At 41.4% G+C, this 24,837-nt stretch overlaps 1 protein-coding gene across 1 annotated transcript; it reads right to left on the bottom strand.

Moving 5' to 3' along the window:
- Positions 1-4,085: 4,085 nt before the first annotated feature.
- fmn2b (formin 2b) lies at positions 4,086-23,319 on the bottom strand. The gene is made up of 19 exons (XM_088284925.1): positions 21,524-23,319; positions 20,363-20,604; positions 19,013-19,191; positions 18,671-18,806; positions 17,157-17,215; positions 15,980-16,965; positions 14,890-15,034; positions 13,135-13,222; positions 13,004-13,065; positions 11,863-11,954; positions 11,661-11,790; positions 10,666-10,812; positions 10,271-10,330; positions 7,054-7,174; positions 6,863-6,955; positions 6,637-6,688; positions 5,971-6,120; positions 5,689-5,770; positions 4,086-4,696 (listed from the first exon to the last, which is right to left on the bottom strand). The coding sequence occupies exons 1-19, from the start codon at positions 23,113-23,115 to the stop codon at positions 4,670-4,672; spliced, it is 4,443 nt and encodes a 1,480-aa protein (XP_088141051.1). The 5' UTR covers positions 23,116-23,319; the 3' UTR covers positions 4,086-4,669.
- Between the last annotated feature and the right edge of the window lie 1,518 nt (positions 23,320-24,837).

Below are 24,837 nucleotides of genomic sequence, written 5' to 3'. Positions count from 1 at the left end.
GAGGGTTCACTGTATTATATAATTTTTTTTTTTGTTATTGTTATTGTATAAACGTATATACACAGATCCCCAAGTACACACACACTTACATCCCACAACATATAAAAGTGTAAGGAAACACTCCTAATGCCTGTCCATGGTACAGAGGGGAAATGAATAAAAACGCTGCAATGATAAAAAAAATACTGAATGATAGAAAATACTGCAATGATAAAAGTACTGTCATAGTAAAAGTACTGCAATGATAAAAAAATACTGCAATGATAAAAGTACTGTAATAATAAAATATACTGCAATGATAAAATATACTGCAATTATAAAAGTACTGTAGTGGTCAAAGTACTGCAATGATAAAAAAAAATACTGCAATGATAAAAGTACTGTAATAGTGAAAGTACTGTAATGATAGAAATACTGCAGTGATGAAAGTACTGTAATAAGAATACTGTAATGGTAAACAAAATACATCATTGGTCAATATTTAAGTACAGCATTGGCTGAAAGTACAGTTGTAGTGTATAGTGCATCCTAGGACTGCACAATTGCACGAATGCCCTCCCGTTTGTAGGCCTGACCCAATGTTCTTGTTAAAAAGTCTGACATTAGCCGGCAGGAAGGAGCGGCAAAATCTCTCTTTCATACAGCGAGGGTGTAACAGTCTATCACTGAAGGAGCTGTGGAGTGTTCTAAGAGTGTCATTGAGTGGCTGGGCTGGGTTGTCCAGCATTGATGACAGTTTTGCTGTCGTCCTCCTGCCCCCCACTGAGTCCACAGAGTCCAGGGAGCAGCCCAGGACAGAGCTGGCCCTCCTCACTAGTTTGTTCAGTCTCTTTTTGTCCCGGTCCGAGATGCCTCAAGCGCAGGAGACCACTTCATAGAAAATGACCGGTGAAACCACCAAGTCATAGAAGTTCCTGAGGAGTGTCCCCCGAACGCCAAAGGACCTCAGCCTCCTGAGTAGGAAGAGTCTGCTCTGACCCTTCCTATAGAGAGCGTCTGTGTTGTCGCTCCAGTCCAGTTTATTGTTCAGATGAACACCCAGGTACTTGTAAATTGAGACCCTCTCAACGTCTGTTCCCTGGATATTCACTGGTGCAGGTGAAGAGTGCCGACGCTTGCAGAAATCCACCACCAGCTCTTTGGATTTCCCAGCGTTGATTTGGAGGCGGTTCTGCTGACACCAGACCACAAAACCCTGCGTAACCCCTCTGTACTCCCGGAGCTAATCCCATCTGAACCTGCTGCCTTTCTCACCTTCATCTTCCTCAGCTGGTTCTTCACCTGAGATGTTATGAGGAACAAGGTTGAGCAGGAGGAAGTGGTGGTTGTCTGATGTGGCTGGGAACTGGAGAGTGTGGAGAGAGAGAGGGGAGAGAAGAGAGGAGAGAGAGGAGGAGAGAGGGTCTCAGTGGCAGGAGGGGTTGGTGGGGGCTGCAGCAGGGGTGCCTGAGCGGGGGCAGGCATTTGATCAAGCCTATTGAAAAATAGGTTCAACTCATTTGCCCACTAAAGCCCCCCCCATTCTGGGTCTTACCTGGTTGTCTGTGGCCTGAGATGGTCTTCAGGCCCCTCCAGATATCCCTGGCATTGTTCTGCTGCAGTTGTTCCCCCATCCGCATCCTGTAGGACTTTTCCCCCTCTCGGATCCTCCTTCTCAGCTGACGTTGCACTCTCTTCAGCTCCTCCTTGTCGCCTGACACAAAAGCCCTCTTTTTCTCCTTCAGGAGAGCTTTAATGTCCGGTGTGATCCAGGGTTTATTGTTGGAGAAACATCCTACTGTCCTGGTGGTAATGGTGTTCTCCATGCAGAAATTAATATAGTCTGTAATTGTGTCTGTTAGACCATTAATGTCCTCCCTGTGGGCTTTGCTGAATACCTCCCACACAGTTGTGTTGAAACAGTCCTTTAAGTCCTTTATTATTTTTGTGATTGGAGGGGGATACTTATTGTGGCAGCACCTGCCAGAATCAGTATCCCCTGGTAACTTTGCCTAAGAAATAGGGATCCTGCTTGCTGCAGTTCCTCAAAAAGATCTCAGTCATACACAGTTAGTACTTTGATTGTTGGGCTTCACCTGTTTGATCACCTCTGAGGTAACTGCCTGCCATAATATCCATCTTGTTTTGAGTCGTGTAGTTGTTTGATGCTTTGAATAAGTATATGGATGTCCTACTGTGTAAGTGGTCACTGAATGCACCTCGAGTATGACACAGAACGCGAGTGATTTTATTTTTTTTATTATTCTTTTGCTACTCTTGACGTGGTTATCGGTGGTTTCAAAAAAATAAACAAATCAGTCAAGTGGAATACAATTACGTGTTCTCTAACAGGATACCCCCTATCAGTATCTTGCCACTTAATTTGATCTCAATAGAAAAAGCAAAGCCCACTTCACTAATCATCTCCCCTTTTCATCGTGTTTTGATCACTGAAATTCACTTATGGTAGCTTCATTGATTGCAAAATTCCTTTGGTCTAACGAATGCAAATGCGGGTAATTTTCCCCCAATTTCGGCGGAATCAATCGCTTACTTTACGTGTTAAATTGTAGTGAATGGTGTGCTGAAAACCACATCGACGGATACGACCACTTTTATGCAAAACCTAGTTTAAATTACAGTGTGGTATATTTTGTTGTTGAAAGTGTGGGTCTGGCTTAGCTTCCCTCCGGACAGGTCGGTGACGGAAGAAACTTCTCTGACTCAGCCATTTTGGTTAGAAAGAGATTTTATTCTCGTCACATGCTGATGTCAAAAGAAGTCTCCTCACAAAGAAAAAGGGAAAAGGTTTCTCTCTCTCCTGCCTTCCCTTCTTATAGGGAATGGCCACACAGGACACGAATATCAAATTTTACCTTGTTGCAAAAGCATTCTCATTGTACTAGTCTTTGATTTTGCCCCCAAAGCCCCCTACGGTGAGAGCAGATGTGGTTGCTCTTTGAAGTGGCCTTCTGGTGCCATCCTGACTGCTACTATCACCTCGAGTGCTCCACACCTAGATAATGGTCAAGCCTTTTGTCCTCCTGGGCAGTATCTCGTTTACATTGGAATTGCTGGTCACTTCTTTAGTCTCCAATTCCCTCATAGTTATTTAAAGAGAATTACTAAAATGTTCATAATAGTGGATATAAAAATACACTACAACAGCAAATCAAAAACACAAAATTATACATTCTTCATGCCTTTCAATGAAAACAAACAATAACATTGCGCCACCTTCAGTTAATGCGTGCGCACCCCGCGTCAGGGGTTACAGATTTTTTCGGGGGTAAGTACTTTGGCACGACACCGGGTTAGCGCTGTCAGCTCGTCCATTTTATTGAGAAGGGATCTAACATTCCCCATAACAACGGACGGGAGAACGGAGTCGTCTCCTCCTTGCCTGGCGTTTAGCCCCCGCACGACATCCCCGTCTCTTCCTCCTCAGTTCGCGGGAGATATCGGGTCTCGCTCCGGGAGCCGAGGCGGGGTTAGCACAAAGTGCTAACAGCTGATCTCTTGTGTACACAATCGATCCGTAGCTCCGAGTTTTGTCTCTGGACACGATCGCGCAAAAAACAGCCCCCAACAGCAGTAAAACCACCGCAGGTTTTGGATGTCCATTGCTGCGATGAGGTAAAAATAAAATAAAACAGGTTAAAGGGAAAAAACACACGAAAAAGGCTCAATAGTGAACCACGCTGCAGGCAGCCACTCACGCGTCGCCGGAACTGGTTGCCAGCCAATCGCAGGGCACACAGAGACGAACAATCATCCGCACTCATACCTGGGGGCAATTTAGAGTGTGCAATCAACTTGCCATGCATGTTTTTGGAATGTGGGAGGAAACCCACGCAGGCACGGGGAGAACATGCAAACTCCGGGATTGAACCCATGACCGATGCTAACTCTCACTGTGATGCCACCGTGCTAACCAGTCGGCCACCCCTCACAAAACTTTTTTTTTTTTTTTTACATGTCATGTCTGGGGCTCCGTTACACGAGACAGACCAATAAAGTAGAAAAGTGAAATTAACCAAATTTGGAGATTGAGGATTTCGGCCAGATGATTTGCAAGAACTTCCCCAGAAAAACAAAAACTCAGCTCATGTTAATTTCACTTTAATATATGCATAATTTTGAACACAATGAAATTGTTGATGGTCAAAAAATTCACTGAAAATAGCAACAAATGGCACATGGTCAGGTGAGATTGGCCACAGTCTATAAACCCGTCTGCAGTGGCTCCTTGTCCGAAAATAAAATTTAAACGAGAGCATATCCAATAAAATGTTGTGATGCTTATCAAGCACATTAATGTATTGTTTCAACACAAAAATCTTTACCACTGACGTTGAAATTTTTACTGCAATAGACAACATATTGTCACTGGAGTGGAAATAATTGCCAGCAACACATGATCCCAGGGTAGAGGGGTTACCCTCTCATTTCCTGTCTTTCAAATTTTGTGGCTTTTCCACGGTTTCTACAGCTCTGAAAATCTTGCATTAACATTGACTGCACATTTTTCTGTTATCCAGCACAGAAGAACAGATATTCTGTATAGTGTATCATTTCAGCATGTTAATCAGTGAAATTGTCCCTCCTGGAAAATGACCTCCAGAGAACAATGACGTTTTCTTTCAAAGCAGTCATCTTTCATCGAAAACAAAAGTGTAAATCCAGTGAGTTAAATCTTCATGCCAAGCTTGGCTTTCTGTGGAAGACAAATATTGCAAAAAGATACAATTTAGTGATACAGTTGGACTGCAAGTTTTAAAATCAACGATATATAATGACGGGGATGTGACATATAGATTTTGTCTGACTCTGCGAACTGCATTGACTGCTGCAAATATGGAAACATGCCATGGTGATGGGCATGACAGTGGAATCAGTTCATTAAAAAGAATCGTTCAACAGAGTCGTTCAGTGAATCGTTCAAACGCCACGCTCACGGCACGGACGGAGTGAGTTATAAGCAAAAAATTGTTTTTGTGCCCACTCCGTTACAGTTGCTGTAATTAGTTTGTTTCTATTATTATTGTTATTATTTCGATTAAAAAAGACATTGCAGCTATAATGTGCAAACGAGAATGGTGGTACAGCACGTTCAAGAACGGGAAAGGCCTCACTGACTCTTTCGTGAACGCCAATAGTGTCAGGTTTAAATGCCCTGACGCCGTGTGGGAGAGCTTACTGAAATGGCCAAGGCCAGAAGGAACCAGGCAAGGTTGTTTGTTTAACCGGCCGCGGCAGGGAGAGAGGCAGAGAGCAAACAGGTGACCCGCTCGCAGCTGCTCAGCTCCGCGCACTCTCTGATCCCTCGCCCCGCTGCCTCCGCTTTTATTAAAGCTTGAAGCAGACTCATGACGAAACAGAAACTAGCTCATCATGGCTTACAACAAAAGTTAAGGAAACAGAAACTTAACTCATAACGAAAGTTAGATTAGACAACAGAAACTTAACTCTGAGGTAAAAATGTAAGTGTGTGTGCAATCATTAATGCAATTAGTGTATAAAAACATGATTAGAAATACACAAACTGATTATATAAGGTTACTTGAGGTTATTATGGTCTTCATCTTATCTTACAAATAGCGTGGCAGTCTGTTCTTCCATTGTATTTATTTTTTTAATCACCTATTAGATAGATAAACAGATATTTAAATCAATGAAGTATATATATTAAAAAAAGGGTCAACTTACAATCCCTGTAGCATGTTTGGGTTTGACACTGTAGGAAGCCCGTTCTTTGGCTTGTCGGAAACATTCCTCTGCCACTTTTAACCTAGAAAATGTTAAAAAAAAATTGTGTGTGTTTGTATATATATATATATATATATATATATATATATATATATATATATATATAGAGAGAGAGAGAGAGAGAGAGAGAGAGAGACTGATCAAACATATTTGTCCCCTTTTACAACAATTTAGGGTTCTTCAGATATCCAACTAGGGCAAGAGGTTAAGACACATATTTACCTCTCCTTTAGAATTGATTTGTTTTCCTTCTTCCACAGGTCCTTAAAGTCAGAGGAAAACTCATACCAGATAGAGAAAATAGTGTTCGGTGAAACCTCCTTCTCCCCTGCCTTTGCCTTCACCGAGTAGAATACTGTGAGCTCTAGGAATCTATCAAAACGAAAGCACAATCTGAATTACTTGAAATTACAAGATTTTTAGCTTTAATTTAAATTTACTAGTACATGTTGATCTCACTTTCACATGTTTGATAATCATTAATCCTTTGATTATGGGGCGGGTCAAACTAAAAAAAAAAGAAAAAAGTAATCGCGACAGAACTTTGTTTGGTAGTTTTTTGTTCTTCTCTTCTTTTATGATGTAATTGTCTACATTAAATATTTGGTGAACTGTATTAATTCATTCAGGCATTCTGACTATTAACACAACTGGTTTAGTTTTGGTTCAAACTGACCCATTTGAAAATCTAAGAAACATAAATTCTATGTTTACACACTCCCAGGATTGAAGCCACCTTTGTTTGAGAAAACGTATTCCAATGTCATTATGATTTAACATGCAGCAATACTGATCATGCACTACATGATATTTTCAAACTTTAATGTTACTAGGTCAACACGATTTCAAATGCCAAACATATATGGGCATACGAATGTTTATACTTACAGTTTGTGTGTGCTGCTGAGATGAGCTTCAAGTGCTTCAAGCTCCTGTTTAGCTGTGGAAGAATAATGCAGAAGACTAAGTGTGATTTATACTCCTGAAAGTATAATATACCGTAACGCATTAATAATACTATGCATTCTGGGTAATCTAGTTAATGTACTTACATTGAGTCAGCTCTAAAATAGCATTAAAATAAGAAGACTTAAACACAGACTGTGTTCAATACCTTCTAAAATAAAATCCCCCATCTTGTCCTTGAAAGGCTGTAGGTTATCTTCAACTGAAGCTTTGCACACTCGTTCCACTTCTGAGGTACATGCTGGAAATAAAAAAAGAACAAATATTTGTATTATGAAGTTGAAAGACCATTCTAGAATACCCTGCATGTTTAAAGGCCTAACTGTAAATAGAAGTTACATCTAAGGTCTTTTCTGAGCCGAGTCAGGTCTTTCTGAAAGTCTTCAAATTTCATCTGTGAAGTCTGGAACAACTCATGAGGCTCAGGGAGAGGATAAACACAAGTTTCTTTTCCAGCATCCTGCGGAGACACACGGGAGTGAACACATGAACACACAAGGACGCGAACACTCATTGTTTGAACAATTAAGTAATATATATATATATATGTATATATATATATATACATATATATATAACAAGTTTGTTGATGTTTCAAATTGGTACAGAAAGTTAGTTGAGGGAGAACATGGCTTTTATACACAATAAATAAAGATAATCTGCTAAAAGTGTCAGAATTCACTATGGCAATGCACAAAGCTTGGGCAAGCATGGAATTGGATATCCTCAGATTGGAACAAAGCCTTTTACAAATTACTTAAAAATCTGATATGTATTGGATAACTAATAGTTTTCAAACGCATGATCGGCATTTGCCATTTTAGAGGTCAAGATCTCATAACTGGCAAAACTTGAAACTGGAATTTGGAACTACTTATGCTGGCCTCACACTTAGTGATTTTTACACTCACAAACTATAACCTGAAAGTCTTGAGAAAGTTTTAGAGTTTTCCTGGAGTCACCCTCATTGTTTAGTGTAAGGTGGAAATGTCCACACTTTAAGTCAATCTTTTCCTCATCTTGACATTACGAGAATATCACACATATTTGATATTATCAATCATAAGACTGAAAGACTTCTTTGCGGAGACATGACTAAACCAACAACCGCATCTGCCAGAAACGGGATCCCCAGCCATGTGTCGATTTTTCTGGCATCCATTAAATAGTTCATTTGAGAATATACAGTCTACTAGTAATTACTGTTAGTACAAGTGTAATCATGCGAGTATTAACCATGAAAGGACCATAACCTTTCAATGTTTTTTGAATAATGCCCAGTAACGTTACAATACCTTTCTCATGTCATAACATGTCTTTGACAGAGTTGCATTAGAAATGTATGATGGAGAGAGAGAGAATGAGAGAGAGAGAGAAAGACACAGAAAGAGTGACAGAGAGGAGGAGAGAGAGAGACTTAGAGAGAGAGAAAGAGAGAGAGAGAGAGAGAAAGCAAGAGAGAGAGAGAGGGAGAGACTAAGAGAGAGTGAGAGAGAGGGGTGGGGGAGAGAGAGAGAGACTTAGAGAGAGAGAGATTCTGATTCTGATATAATCGGACATCTGAATAATAATCCGACTCAAACTGTGGTGTCCTGTGCGTGTTAACATGTTTTGTGGAGTCTCTGGTTTCCCTTTCAGAGCTTGGGCGGCTTCCACATTGCACTCCTAGTCACGCCCCTACAATTTCAGGTGCCAGCCCCGGCGCACCTGCAGCTCATCATCATCACCATCAATATAAAAGATCAGTGCAGCCAGGCGCCAGATTATCCCATTACACTCTTGGTACTTTGTCTCTGACCAGCAAAAAGTGAATTTGCACTGTGTTACCGCTGTCCTTGCACTTAACACTAATCCCTGTGCTCTTCTTAAAGCTTTGTGTCTGTAAGCCCAAAACCCGTGTCACCACCGCATCTACCAGTCCACCCGCCTGGCCTGCTGAACTCCGGACCCGCTGCCTTCTCTTGCTTCCTCAAAAATTAAACCACTAATTATATTCCGATTGCTCTTGGGTCCTTTTCTCACCCTTACGGTTCCACCCCACTGTTACACAAATTCTCTTGCAAATCCAATAAAATGACATATTGGCATGGGAACTTAAATTACAAAAAAAAATCACTTTGAAATTATGGAAGGTGTAACCAATCATTTTGAAGCGGAGAGCTATGACTTGGGCAAGGATTTATGCAAAGGGCTACCAGTTGGATACACACTTCTAAAATAAGACATTTCCTCAAAATACATTTAATATGGAATGTTTATGTTATCATAAATTTGTGATATTAATTTATGTTAAGAACACCGATCATGTGATTGATTTGTCACAGTTAGGCATATGCAAATATGAATATGCAACAGTTTATTTGTATAAATCTCCACCAGTGTTCACATCTTCAAATGATGACTTGAACAACATTCCTAGAAAATGACGACGTGCCATCACGCTATTTTTTGAACAGGCTCTTGAGTTACTCATGTGGTCACCACGTTTGTCCCCGCTGAATTGTTGGGTGTTGTGTGCAGAAGTTGGAAGAAAATAATTAAAATCTGTAATGAGGCTTTAGCAGAACAAAAATGTTGAAAATATTAAGTAAATATTCAGTTCACTGTTAGGGTGCGACTTTTCCAAAATAATAAAAAAGGCTTAAATTTTGGAGACAGAGAAAGGCTACTGATGATCCCAAACATACAAATTAATTTGAGTACCATAATTCAGTGGTGCTAATGTCATAATCTGGTCATCCACAGATTCTTCATAACATTTTAGGCCCTATTTTTGTACACAGCGCACATGCACTCGTTTTAAAAACTGACACGTCTTGATTTTCACTTTGACTTTCACTTGACAGAGGTGCAGGCAGAAATCTTATGCACTTCGCAGCTAAGTGATGAAATTCATGGTATTTTGTTCATAAATAGGAAAACAGAACAGGTCTTCTGGTGCCCACTTCACAGAATTGACCTGACTCAACTGTGTGACATGGGATGCATGGGGGAATACCCAAGCAGGGAGGCCAAAATGGAGTGCAATCAAAAGTATTTAATTTTAAGAAAACAAAAACACAAAACAGGCACCGCGATAATACTAAAGTCAAAAACAACATGTATTGTAAGAGCCTAAACAAGGACAGAGGACTATGACTTGCTTGATCTGACAATGCACCCACAAGGACAGAAAGAAAGCAGGGAACTAAATACAGACAAACTGATGAGACAACGGGGAACACCTGGAGAAGACACAAAGGGTTGGGGGTGGGGGGGATTGGCTAACACTGGGGACTGGGAAGACAAGCTCAGGTGGACCTAATAAACTAATGAGACAGACAGACAAACAAAGGAACACAAGGAAAAACATAAAACTAAAGTCAAAAAAACAAACTCAAAAGACAAACCATGACAATGTGCGCTTCTCCTGCGCTGAATTTAAAGGGAATGAGGGGAAACAAGTCTAAAGGGGAGAATGAAGACTGAGCCTCCAAAACAATACAATAGTGGCAACGATATTTTTGACAAATCATCAAGAAGTAAATAAAATGTTATATGCAGTGTAAAAACTTACCTCATCAAAATTCTTCAGGTAGTATACAACTATGTAACACAGAAGGCTTTTCATGCTGTCCTGTATGTGGGGGGAAAAAAACAAAACAGACACTTACAGGTATTCTACAATTTCTGATGTCTGTAACTGATTTTAATTTTGTTTAGATTATTTATTCAGATTGAACTAGAAAAATTCTATGTAGTATTTTTTTGCTTTTTGTTTGTCAGATTAAAATGGTGCCATTGATATATTGGCTGTACATTATTATCCAGAAGTGCAGAAGTGGGAGGGAAAACGCCCACTAAACATTGTTTAAATATTGATTTATTTTTTAAATTCATTGCCTCTCACAGTTCCTAATTCAGAATAGTCACAACTCTGTCAAGTCCTTAACTATGTGTTTGTTTACTCACACTGCTCTTGACGTCTTTGAGTTTGGGAAGGATGTCAAGACTGAAGCCATCAGCTTGGCCTCTTGTGCGATTTCCTCCATTCATAAAGTTGCCAAAAGCCAGCACCAGACCAAGAACCTGCTTCACTTTTTCACTGTCCTTTAATGCCTGTTCAAGAAATTATATTTTCAGTTAGAACACATTTTTTTTTTTTTACATTAATATTTTATTCAATGGTGATTATGGTTTGGAATGTTCTGAGTTAACTCTAGTCTTAGTAATCATATCTTAGTTTAGATATCTTATGTGTCATTTTCTACTGTTGAAAAAAGTTTTTATTTTTTATTTTGTTATTATTAGTGAAAGACCAATATTACTCCATGTCCAGTAAATTCTTCATTACCATGATTCGTAAGGATGGAGTAAAAAGATGGTGACTTGTGCTCCAGAGAGTGCTTCCAATTTAACAATATTGTCCTCTAGAGCCACTATCTAAATGACGAGCTACAAATCTAGTAGCTTTTTCTGGTGTTATTGGAGTTTACAGAGACTCAGAAACACCCTGCAAGCTGCAATAGGAGCAGATATTCACCTGTATGCATCCAGACTGCAAGAGAATCATGCTAGCGCAAATCGTCATTGAATTTCATTGAATTCAATGGTTTGTATTTGTTGTATTTTCACTTGTGGAGGTAACACTTCATCACCGTTACTATTGTCAATTTGTGTGATCATGACCCGCTTATCAAATGCTAATATTAGCGAGATGTCTTGGGCTGAGACTGTGCATGGACGATATTACAAGAAAAAAATACAAATAAAAATAAATATTTACATCTGACTTCGATAATATTCTGAATGGCTTGTTGACCGATATATTTTGGGGAAATAGGAAGCTCATACGACTTTTTGCTTAGTTGTGTGGGTGGAACAACTTGTCATGGCCCATTTTTATAACAGTTAAATTGTGACACTATTATTCAACTGTATGGTTGGAGTGAGGCAAATAAATTCACCTTGCAAACACTTAGCAGTGTATCCAGTTTCCTCATTAAGGATGACATGCACTCAGAAAAGCTAGACTGGAAGAGGATACAAAAGACTCGACCAGAGAAACTTGGAATCTGGGAGAGCTGGTGGAGAAACCTGGAACAAAAAAATAACCCTGAGTAATGTTAATTTTAGTACATACGTGTCTGTGCCATGGCATTAACTCACTGTTCAGGTTTGTCCAGAGGTTTAGCATTCTCCTTGTCTTTAGTGGCTTTAATGTGTTTTTCAATCTTTTCCAGTTCCTCTGGCAACGCCCTCTGTGGAATACACATACTGGTATCCGAGTGACTCTTTGGCCATAGTGCCATAGTTCAAAAACACATGTGCACTTGTACATTTTATCCACAAATCCACCCATTTACGTGTCATGATGAAAGCAATTCCACACTGCACTTAGCAACATGCGGTGCGTCGAACTCATCAATTGTGTACGTAATGAAAAAGCGCAAGGACAAACCACCATTTCATGGCACAGCACAATGCGCAAGGTGGCCGTTGACCCCTTGAGTTGAAAAATGTTCACCTCACGGACGGCATCACAGTGACATCAGAAGGCGCATCAAATATGTGAGCGGATGATTGAATGATTTCACAGTGCTAACAGCAACAGACCAACTAGAGGCAAAAGCCTCCTTGCTGGTTGGGGGCTCTGCAAACACTTCAAACTATTGACAGCATTGTCGTTGTTGTGAGCTGCCCCGCAGTGAACACCAGGAAAATCAAGTGCAGTGCAAAAAGGCCTTTAGAGCTTCGGGTGAGCAGGAACCTATCCCAATTGACTTTGGGTGAGAGGTGAGCCAGCACCATTGGCTCAATGGTATTGGTGTAACATGCTTGGAAAGTGGCAGGAAGACAGAATCAAGAAGTAGAAAACACAATAATAGATAGATGGATGGATGGTTAGATAAATAGATAGATAGTTTGAGTGTGAGGCGGCACGGTGGCCGACTGGTTAGCACGATGGCCTCGCAGTGAGAGACAGCATCGGGCGTGGGTTCGAGCCTGTGTGGAGTTTGCATGGTCTTCCCGTGCTTGCGTGGGTTTACTCCGGGTACTCCGGTTTCCTCCCACATTCCAAAAACATGCATGGCAGGCCGATTGAACGCTCTAAATTGCCCCTAGGTATGAGTGTGAGCGCGGATGGTTGTTTGTCTTCGTGTGCCCTACAATTGGCTGGCAACCAGTTCAGGGTGTCCCCCGCCTACTGCTCGAAGATAGCTGGGATAGGCTCCAGCACCCCCCCGCGACCCTAGTGAGGAGAAGCGGTACAGAAGATGGATGGATGGAGTTTGAGTGTGTCACTTACATTTTCATAGAGGGCCTGAAGGGTCTCCAGGTCAACAATTGTGTTGTCCAAGTTCAAGACGGCTGCAGAAAATGTAAGAAAATTGTGTCGCAAAATGGGCGAAAGTCAACCCTAAAGCCAAACACACTCACCATGCTGGATGTCTTTCATATCAAGGTGTAGCGAGGACATAAGGATTCCTACAGCCTGAGATCGTTTGTTGCTTAGGAGCTTGACAACCTAAGAGGAGATATGAGGCAGATATGAGGTTATCATTCTTTATTACAGAAGTTGCTATTTCAGAATTGAACCACAGTGAATACAGCCTTTGATGCATTCACTGAATTATATTGTTTTATATATTTGAAGATTCATTAAAATAACAACAAATATTAATGGCTTTATTGACGTGTCATTTTTGATGCATAACCTAGCAACAATCCTCCAAACTGGAAGTCTCAACTCTCAACCTGTAGCCAGAAGTCATGCTTCTGGCCATCTGGTGGTCCTGTTCACCACTGTGAGGAGCTAAATAAAAATTGGCAGGGAAAAAGGTTGCTAAAACAGATTCATATTGTTAAAATGTTTTAATGTGTTACTTTTGCAACCTGGCATGCAGGAGCACGCCCAGGCCCCAACATCACTTTGTACTCGTGCCCCATCATCTTAGTAGAGGCTTTAAAACCTGGGTGGAATTGGCCACTTCAGATTCCAAAAACAGGCTGCCTCCAGCCACAGGCAACATGGAGCGCGGTTGACCCATGTCGACGTCATGCAATAATGTTGCATTGGCAGTGTCAAACATTACGTCTTCCAACTACAGTGCAATGTTGGCCGTCTGATAGGCCTGATCGGTCTGCATCTTGGTCCACTATTATACCCGCATAATCCAAACCGAAGTGAACGGATCCAGCAACCACTCTAACAAGGCACAGCAAGTGTCCTTACTAGCTACACGTTGTATGTCAGTAGTACATTCCCATATGGCAGAAATCTGACATTGTTGTTGACCATTCTATGGCTCAGAGGTGTTGGCAATGGCAAATTCAATAAATTATTGACAACAAAGGATGCAAATTACCAAGAATTGGTGGTGTCAACTGACAATGAAAAGATCAAGAATTTCCTGTCAAAGGTACAGCACGTTTTCTTTTTGTCATACAGTTACTCGCTAAAAATGGACAATGGTAGGCACTACCTGAATGTTCACGCACCACTTCAAATGTGTCGTCAGTGCTGTTTGCGATTATTATTGCCAGTCGAGTTAGTCAAAGAGGTTTTCAAAAGCCTCTGTCTTTGGGGACAAATGCAATTCCTTCGCAGATCTCTTGCCATGTAAGGCTTAGCACAGGGGAAGAATAAAGTGGAGTGCCACCATGCACAGGAACTCCTACAATGAGAGGTGTGCTGATATGGGACTTGTGACAACCTCCACCTTGTATATTAGGGGTACAGGCCCTCATGAAGTGACATAGTGGCCTAAAAAAGTGACAGAATCACACTTGGCCTAGTTGAAGCTGTGCTTGGTGAGCCTCTCAAAGAGTTGCAGTAGGCGTATTTGGTGATCCTCCAAGGCAACACTGTCCACAAAATATCATCCAGGTAAGCAAACAGGGCGTTGAAGTGTCTGTACTGCATCCTTGAGACTGAATGGCATGTGTCCACTGCATATCAGCTCGTATTAATTCAACACCATAACATGTTAATTTTAACATTGCCAAGGTGTCAATATGCATCCACACTACCTGGTGTTAAATAAGTAACATTTACTTAAGTGTTAAATGTGAGTGCTTAGATTGGTCTGCGACAAATACTCCATGACTTACTATCTTAAATAAAACACATTTTGAGATTCGTTTAGTGGAAGGGTTAAAAAAACAAAAACAAACAAATAACAAAACATATACCTGTTTGGCCTTGGACTTTGTGATTGTGTCAGAGAGTGGCTGCTTTTTCTCCTTGACAGCTGTTTTGGAAAACAACTCTACAAACTCCTCAAAGTCCACATCAGGCTCCTCTATCGTCTCCCACACGGATGCGGATGATATTTCCCTTTCAAGTAAAAGAGAAGAATATACTTTGTCTGTTTTAATATTACAATTATGATTATAATAATCAGACTGATGTTATTACAGTGGAACCTCCAAAGTCTAATGTCTGAAAGGGGTAAAAATTTCAAGCAGTTTTTTTGGGGAGTAAAAGCATTCCTCAAAAATCAAGTTTGTCATTGACTTTATGTTTGAGCTTGCAGGATTAACACCACAGATGTGTTTGTTTTTTACTTGTGTTTTTATGTGATGACCCCACAGTAGGATAAAAACGAGTAGAAAAAAAAGCAATGATGTGATTTTAACTTTGGTACAACCTTATTTCTCTATATATTATCTACACTAATTAACCGTCTTGCTATATTTCTTTCTTCTGTACACTAAAAAGTTGTACTTCTTTTTTATTTTTTAGCTCCTTGTGTCGCTGTGAATATATAACATGAAAATTTCAACAAATTATTTGAAAATTTACTAGTATACGTACATAGAACCTTAAAGAAAATGTTCAACAGAAGAATTTTTATCCTCTTTTTTTTGTCAGTTTTAAATGTCTTTTCTTGACTTAAAAATCGCTCAATTTGACTCCCCAAAAACAATTTTGTCAAATGCGTGGATAGTTCGATTTTCTTAGCTTTATATTAGTTTTATTATATAGCATAGTGGTGAGCCTTGCTTGCTTGAAAGAAACATTAACGATCTTGCAATATTTAGTTCTTTGGTACATTAATAATATTCATGGGTGTCCTGTCGCAAAAGAGGAGAGTTAAAATGTCACTAAAAAATTGAAAATAAAATCATGTTTTGTTAGTAAAGTGTTGACGGTTGTTTGAGCCGGGAAATAATTAATTTGCTAAATTAATCAGCATCACAGAATAGACTGTGCGAGGTACCACTGTATTTGTTGTTTTCAGCCATTTGCACATTCACTACAGTAACAACATCCATTTACTTTTTAGTGTGCAACTGAATTCTGGTCCAATACAGTGGCTTCATGGGTCTGGGAGGCTCCACCACTGCTTTCCTGGGTGGCTTCTCCTGCGTAAGGCCCAGCGTATACAGTCCCAAAGGCAGAGGAGGAGGCAAGGAGCCCAGAACTCCTAGTGGAGCTGGAGGACCACAGATCGTACCAGGTGGAGGAGGGGGACGGGGAGGCCCACCACATTGGGGCGAAGGTGCGCTGGTCCCACCAGGGAGTGGAGGAGGTAGGGGTGGAGCAACACCTCCAGGGAGAGGAGGAGGTGGGGGTGGAGCTGGTCCACCAGGGAGGGGAGGAGGTGGGGGTGGAGCTGGTCCACTGGGAAGCGGTGGCGGAGGTGGGGGTGGAGCAACACTGCCAGGGACAGGAGGAGGTGGCGGTGGAGCTGGCCCACCTGGCAGAGGAGGAGGTGGTGGTGGAGCAGGTCCTCCAGGCAGAGGAGGAGGTGGTGGTGGAGCAGGTCCTCCAGGCAGAGGAGGAGGTGGTGGTGGTGGTGGTGGTATTGAACCTATTGGTAAGGGTGGAACAGGTGGCGCCATAGCTACTGGTATCTGTCCGGGTAAAGGAAGAGGTGGGTCACCTGGAAGCGCGGGCAGGGGTTGCTGCTCACATGAACACTGGCTAAATGGGAGTTGCAGGAAACTATTGCCTCCACTTGACTCACTGTTAGGCACTTTAAACTTAAAGCTTTCATCCATCGGGGATGTTTGCACAGATTTGGCCTCCAGGGAGCACAGAAAGTGATCTGCATCAGTCTGAAAGTGAGCATCAGACACTTCTTTCAAGAGGCATTCCACCCCTACATGGTCCTTGTCTGTTTCTACGTCTCTGTCCAGCAGAGGGGGCTGCCGCTCCAGCTCAGCAATCTTAGTCCTGAGATCTTCAATGGTTTGTTCCAGTTGTTGGATGACATTGACATGTTTTTCCTTCAGTTTCACTGTTTTCAGCAAAACCTCCTCCTGAAAATAGAGTTGAGGCGGATTAATAGACAAAAATCAAAGTAGTCCATGATGGTCTTCCTTACAAACGAGGTGCTCTCCTGTGAGGAATTGCATGTTCTACATTGACACTGTGGACAGGTTGCTAGTTATTATTGTGAAATTATGAACATAACATCCACTCATGTCTATACAACCTCTCTGTGACTTACCTGACAATTTTGGCTTTCATTTGGTTGCTGCCGCAAACCCAAGGTGCTTGCATGATATTCTGAAGAAATGGAGAAACAATCCGTTCAGACTTTTACATTCAGGACATGCACTATTCACATGACACCTATGGCTGGAATTGTTTAGTTAGCATGTGAATAATGTATTATACAGTAGATACATATTCACACACAAATTAAACTGAAATCACAGTTGGTGCAACCATCACAATGGTGTTCAGGTGATGGGCTGCTTTATTTGTATAAAATATAGCATCCTCAACACTATTGTTAGGATCTTTATACTTACAGAACGAAAATTCAATATGCACAACTGTTATCAAAATTTTAAAATTAATATTTAAAAAAATATAAAATTAATATGATCATTTAAGATATTCTCACAAGTGCCCATTTATCCATACACAATTACCAAAAATGTACAGTACTACATGACAATACATACTGTGCTCCAGCAAGTTTTTATTTTTGTGAACAAAAACTAACGAAATAAAATTGACGAAACAAAAATGATGTAAATATAAAGAAAACTAACTGAAAATACATTTTAGATTTACAAAATTAATTAAAACTATATTTGTAGCTAAAGCGTCCTATGTTTTCGTCTTTGGAAATTAATTTAATACACAAGCTTCAGGGATTGATTTTTAAATAAATTAATTTATATATTAACGGTGTGGTTGCCAGAAGAGATGGTTGAACAGTCATCTGGAAGTTGAAGTCCTTTTAGTGGTTGTCGCACAGAAGCAAAGTCATAAAGCAGCAGCCAATAAAAAAAGAGCCACCAAATTACGTCGCTCCTACAAAACAAATTTGCGAGTGGCTTTGGCTTGAATGGTTCACCTGCTCTTAAGATTTTACTCAGCCCGAAACGCTACACTCAACAATAAAACGTGCTTTCCTTTTTTGGTTCATATATATATATATATATATATATATATATATACATATATATACACATATATATATATATATATATATATGTGTGTGGGAAAAGAGTACATTGTACGACTGGGTTTAATATTTCTCAGCATTAATTCAAGCCACAATTCCCCTTTAGAAGTTGGCAACTTGGCAAACGAGGCTTTATTAGCTTTATTGTAATTATGCTGCATACATGCATCCACTTAACTTTAGAAGCGATATTATACAGTGCGCTTATTGTAATTCAAAGTCTGTGGACTAAAAAAACTGTACTGTGTATTGTCAAAATGTTTTCAAATATTATTTTTGATGAAATTTATGACACAATGCTTACCTTAGTATTTTAATATATTCTTTCTTCAATCGCACACACAAAAACATTTTACATTTAAAACATTTTTTAAACCAAAAACTAATACTAAAACTAAGTGTTTTTGAAAATTATACAAATCATAAAAACTAGCAAAACTAATTAAAATTAACTGAATTAAAAAAAACTAAACAAAATAAAAACTAACTAAGATTAATTGATTCCCAAACTATAATAACCCTGGCACAAAGGTTGTTCTTACCTGGATCTATGACTTTGACTCCATTCCTGTCAACACTCGGCCTGGAGTCTTTCAAACAACCTGGTTGCTTCCCCTCAAGAGGATCAACGGAAAAGGTTGGCTGGTTAACAGCAGCCCACGTATACAGCTGGTCATGCTGAGGAAACACCATATATTCATTCATTCATGCATTCATTCATCTTCTGAACTGGTTATCCTCACGAGGGTCGCAGGTGTGCTGTAGGCTAACCAAATGGTAGGCAGGATTCACCCTGAAGTGGTCGCCAGCCAATTGCATTATTTTGTGACGTTATTATATCACGAAGAATTACACAAAAGTCTTCATCCACAGCAGCAACATACGTGGAACTTGGCAGATCCAGTAGAGTTGATATGTGCAGGACTGGCTCCAAGATGCTGTCTGAAGCAGTCGGTGAAAGGCAGAAGAAGACCCATGGCTAATATTCTGGAGCAGAGCCTCTCAGCTTCCTCTGGCTCCTCTTGCTGCTGTTGAACGAACAGTTTCTCAAGGAGAGTTCGACCTGGACATTGAGAAATCAGCGAAAATATGGAATAGTGGTTAAGAAATCAATTGACTGTTAAGGTGTCATACTTTAAATTTTTAAGCCCGTTGAACCTTAATTTGAACCAAGTTATACAGTATTTAGTTTGAATTGCATTAAGATACTTTGCGTCCTCACTTTCTGTCATCACTTAAAAAACAAAGCGGCAAGTGTTATTGCTAATCAAAAAAAATTCATGGTCAATGTGACCCACTGCAGGTTTCGTCATTGAAATAAACCAGTAAAATGACACAATACGTAAATCAATGTCAAAATTGACAAACGCCTGGCTGCCTGTTAACACTGACATGTCCAGACGAAGACCTTGATTTCAATAACATTTTGTAGCACTACACAGAATAAGATGTGGGCAGATTGGCTTGGTCCCATCTGCTCCACAACAGAGTTTGAATCTTGACTTGAACTTTTCAGTGGGATGTTTGCAACTTCTCCAGGTGCATCATCTTGCAACATTAATTGGAAACTCTAAATTGCTGTCTGAGTCAATTTGGCGATGCACTGGCTACCAGTCAGCAGAATTACAGAGGTAAAAACATGTTCCATTTTGAACACCCATAAATATCCATCCATCAATCTTCTGTACCGCTTCTCCTTACAAGGGTCACAGGGGTGCTGGAGCCTATCCCAGCTATCTTCGGGCAGTAGGCGGGGGACACCCTGAATTGGTTGCCAGCCAATTGCAGGGCACACAGAGACGAACAACCATCCGCACTCACACTCATACCTAGGGGCAATTTAGAGTGTTCAATCGACCTGCCATGCATGTTTTTGGAATGTGGGAGGAAACCGGAGTACCTGGAGGAAACCCACGCAGGAACGGGGAGAACATGCAAACTCCACATAGGATGGCCGGAGCCGGGATTGAACCCACACCCGATGTTGTCTCTCACTGTGAGGCCATCGTGCTAACCAGTCGGGCCACCGTGCCGACACCCATAAATAATATTCATGAAATCAAATCAATATAATATGCATGTAATAGTTGTTTCCTGTTAGTGGTGTTGCGCTTTTGTTCTGTCTTGAGTATGCTCGCCTGTAAGCGTGGACAACAATATTTCCTGATATGAAACTTTCCTTGACAGAAAACCGAAATGCTAAATACTTACGCGAACAGGGACCAAGCAATCACCTGTAAAGACATCTTGGAAGCTGCATGCAGCCACTTGTCCACAGGAAGATCTCCTTGTCACACAAATGGGTTGACTTCCTCCACCTCTGTACCTGTACTCTTCTAAATCCCCTGAGTCGCCGATGTTGAGCTTGCAGCTCATTTTCTTCTCAAGCTCCTCTGTCCAGTCAGCTGAGCGACTCAAAGGACCAGCATTGCTTCGGGAGCACTGCCTTGGCACTTGCTGGTCACCACCCATGATCCTGAGAGCAAAAACTTCCAATGTGTTTGATTGCTAATTACTTCCATAATAAGAAAGCAAAAGAAAACATCCAATGCTGTAATTTCACCACGCCTTGAAAAAGTGTTCCAAAACTAATTTCGCTCTTTAGGCCTACCTCACAGACTGACAATGTGATTTGCGCAAAAAAAACCTTGAATTGTGAGTCAAAAGTTAAATCTTTCCATCCCTAAATTTAAGTGCCAATATTTTTTGCCTTTTGTTCCGTCCCAGGATGGTTCATCTATTGTCTGAGTAGGACCTGGGCTGGAAATGGGTACTGCTACCCTTTTCCACCTCGTCATTTTCACCTTTGTTGGAGAGTTTCATTGTGCATAACATGTACCCCAATTTCAGCTACCAGGTGTCATTCACTTTGTTTTGCCAAAGTTGTCAGAAAAGTCCCAAATATATTTTCTATGTTGGAAACATTGCTTGGCTGTTTGAACCTGGGTGAAAAAAAAACATGGGTGAAAGGTGATTTATATGCTTGAGATAAAACACAGCACCCACAAAGCCAATTAATCAGAGTGTCACATGTGGATGTTAAGTGTTATGTTCGTTATTATTTATGTATTTCGACTTGCGCACGTTATAGACCAGGTGTAGGGAACTCTGGTTCCTCAAGAGCCATTTGTCTCTCCCTTCTCTAACAGACCTGATTCAATCAATCAGCTCATCAACAAGCTGTGGAGATGCCTGAAACCATCCTGACTATTTGAACCAAGTGTGTGGTAGCAAGGAGAGATCTAAAACAGGCAGGATATGGCTCTCCAGGAACTGGAGTTTTGCGAAAAAAATTGTGTGTCTCATTACCATGATGCTCATCTCAACATGCTTCGACAAGCACTACTATGAATAAAAACAGCACAAGAAACCTGTCCAAACTCAACCACAGTTACCTTTGGAAATGCTGATGAGCTCTTCTTGGTGACATGGGGCTATGGGAAGGAGACAGACCTGGTGAATGTCCTGGCGAGCTGAGTTGTCTGGTGGTGGTCTTGATGTACGAAGGGAAGACGGGAGGGTACGGTTTAACCACGGGGTTTGAGGGAGAAGTGGCCAGGTTGGACCTGTGAATGTGTTTGGCCAATGTGGGACTCGCTTGGGACGGTGTAAAGCAAACACTGCTCCTCCTGGAGGAGGAAGCATTGGTGCCAGCAGCAGCGATGTGGGTACCTTCTGATACAATACTCAAGCAGTCCTCAAGTGACTCTGCACTCGCAACTTCTTCAAACCCGTGCTCTGAAATAATTCCTATCATGATAGCATTGCTTTTTGTGTGGTTGTCATCAAGTGGTAGAGTCGGTGCTTCATTCACACCAGGCTTCTGCAGCTCCTCAGTCTGGTTTTCACCTCCTGGTTCCTGCTCCTGTCTTTCAGCACTGTCCAATGTGAGATTGGGGAAGCTGCTGCTGACAGTTGCCGTAGTAACTGGGTTGACTGCAGCCCCACCGTCCATAGTGATGGGTGTGGGCGGGAACTGCTGCATCCAGGCGTGCTGGTCTTTTGTAACTTTAGTGCCACTAACAGGAGACTTTGCCGTCTTGCTCCCCTTCCCACTGATCTCTCGATCCCCCTCTGTTTTCTTCTCCCCATCTTCCCTCCCCTTGAATTTCTCAATTGGGGAAATGAAGTGTAATTCTTCTGGTTTGTCAGTGTTCTGGTCTGTATCCAGCAGGGTTTCGTTCTCCAGGAAAGACAGCGCATCTGACCCCAGCTCTAATTCCGGTGTCAGGTCAAGTATTTCAATGGGTGCTAATTTACCAACTCCATTACTCTGTGTTCTCTTTGCCTCACGTCCACAATTTACACTGTTTTCACTTTGTACCTGTGAGCCGGCAACAGAGTCAAGCTCTTCACGATGTTGTTGGAGCTTGATAGCAAGCTGGATGTCTGCGAGCAAATCATCATGATCTGCTGCTGAGTGGAAGCTGTAAATGTCCGTGTCCGACCCAGAACTCCCTCCTTTCTGTCCTCCATTCTCTGTGGGAGAGGTTGCTGCTGCTGTTCCTGCTGAATTTGATGCATTCTGTTTGCGTTCGCTTCCGCCTTGTTGTTTCGTTTTAGTATCCAGGAAGCCTAGTTCAGTGTCTGATTGCCCAAGCTCATCTGCAGACAGATCAGGTGTTTTTGAATGGGCCAGCTCACTGTGTTGCGATGCGAGCACATCTTCACTCGAGCCGGTTACTGAAGAGCATGCATCTTTACCTTTGAGTTGACCCTTTCTCTTTCGGATTGAAAAAACAGATGACTTAGACTCACATTTGTTTTTCTTCTTGCCTGGACCTGTGCCATGCGTTCTCCCTCCTACTCCACCTCCTCCTCCTCTAGCGTTGCTTGCCCCTTTACTTTCATTCTTACCGTGGTGTTTCTTTCCACCCCGCCTTGACACATCCCCTCCTCCCTCGCTCCATCCCTCTTCCAGTGAAGGGTAGCCACCATTACCAGATGCCGCTGCAGATTTTTTTTGTTTGGCTTCCTGGTTGCCCATGTTGCCTGAGTGTGTCAGATGCTATGTCCTCTTCCTGGTGATTTCATCCCGAGGCAGGGTGCATCAATTTAGTCGCTGGTGAATGAAAAGCTACCACATATTGTCATTGTTCATATGTAAATCTTGATGTGTGGTAATTCCAAATAGATCAACACTCGTTTCTGGTGGCCGTGGCTCTATGTTGATGCTGATTCAAGAGAGACAGAGCAATGCCCACCCCCCTCGCTGCCACCCCCTCCAGTTCCCTTTATTTCCCTCTCAGACATACCCTCCCCCTCCTCTCCATCTGCTCCAAAAATGTGACGCAAGCACTGCATGCTCAGTGCAGCTCGGTCAGCAAAGCATGATGCAAAAGATGATGTGCACGCGGGACGAAAAGAGGAGAAAGTCATACCCAATAAAAGGAAGAATTAGCTGCTGCAGGGGTGACAAAAGGCTCATTCAATGCCACTCTCGTGATAGTTCCTCACTACATTACCCATGATTCTCAGTTTCCTGTTGACATTAACCAATGTGGAGACAGGAATGGGTTGTATTTAAAGTGCCCTCTCATTAAAAAAAAAGGAAAAAAAAGGGATTCTTCACAAATGTACGGTATTTGTAGCATCTATTATGTGAACCGCTCATCCTCACGGGGGTCTTGGGCATGCTGGAGCCGTCTTCGGGCAGTAGGCGGGGTACACCCTGAACTGGTTGCCAGCCAATCATAGGGCATATACAGACAAACAAACGTTCACACTGAAAATCACACCAAGGGAAAATGTAGGGTTTTCCATTTACCGAGCATGCATGAAACTTGCAATGTGGGAGAAAACCAAACTACCCGAGAAAACCCATGCGGGGATGGGAAAGAACATTCAAATCGAATCCCAGGCCTCTCGCATTGTGAGGTGGACCTGTGAACTAGTTGGCCTATTTGGAGCAATATAAAGTTAATATTCTAAAATTAATTTATAACTTAATTTTTCTCATGCAGTTAATAACTTTAAAGACAATTTAAAAATATAAATACTTCATTAAACAAATCACAAGAGATAACCGTCACGTGTATAAACTTTAGACTACTTTGTAGATTGCACAATCATATACACATACAACTACGCCGAATGGCGTGCATCAGAGCAGAGAACATTATGAAATAAATGCACTGAGTAAGATCCAGCATTTGACGTAAAAGACGTAGCGCCAGATGGGCTTTTGATGGCACAAAATAAACTTTGGAATGAATGGTTCTATTAGTAGGCGCAGCGGACATGGTGCTCATTCGCTAGCTATATATGCATGAACAAAGCTCAAATAATTAATACAGTATGTCACACATAATGAACAGAGTTCAGCTTTGGGCTGGTGTCTTAGTTGATTCATTTATGAGCGTAGATTCCGCTCACAGTGTGGACATAGCCATTAATAAGACAGCGCCCATTTAGAGGAAGCACAAATGTTCCCTCTGGCAATTAATCTCATCTCCCACCTCTTAAAAATACTCAGCACGGTGTTGGTTTTTAATGTCACCTGCATAACGTGTCCCATTTCAAACGGGAATCTCGTGAGTAACGGATTTGAGAAATATCAGGCATCATTCAAACAATTTATTGCTTAGAATTCCGAGCAAAAACTTGATGAGTGCTGCGTGTTGCTAGTGAACTCAACTCACTTCACAGAAAGCAAGACAGTGAAAAAATCTTCTTCAAAAAAAAGATGCATCAAACAGTTTATTGCCAT

Source organism: Idiotropiscis lumnitzeri, chromosome 20 (assembly GCF_059441095.1).
Source record: "Idiotropiscis lumnitzeri isolate Australia: NSW breed Sydney's pygmy pipehorse chromosome 20, RoL_Ilum_1.0, whole genome shotgun sequence".
In the NCBI taxonomy this organism is placed as follows: Eukaryota; Metazoa; Chordata; class Actinopteri; order Syngnathiformes; family Syngnathidae; genus Idiotropiscis; species Idiotropiscis lumnitzeri.
The sequence above is the reverse complement of the archived record's forward strand: the minus strand, read 5'-3'. Positions and strand labels throughout refer to the sequence as shown.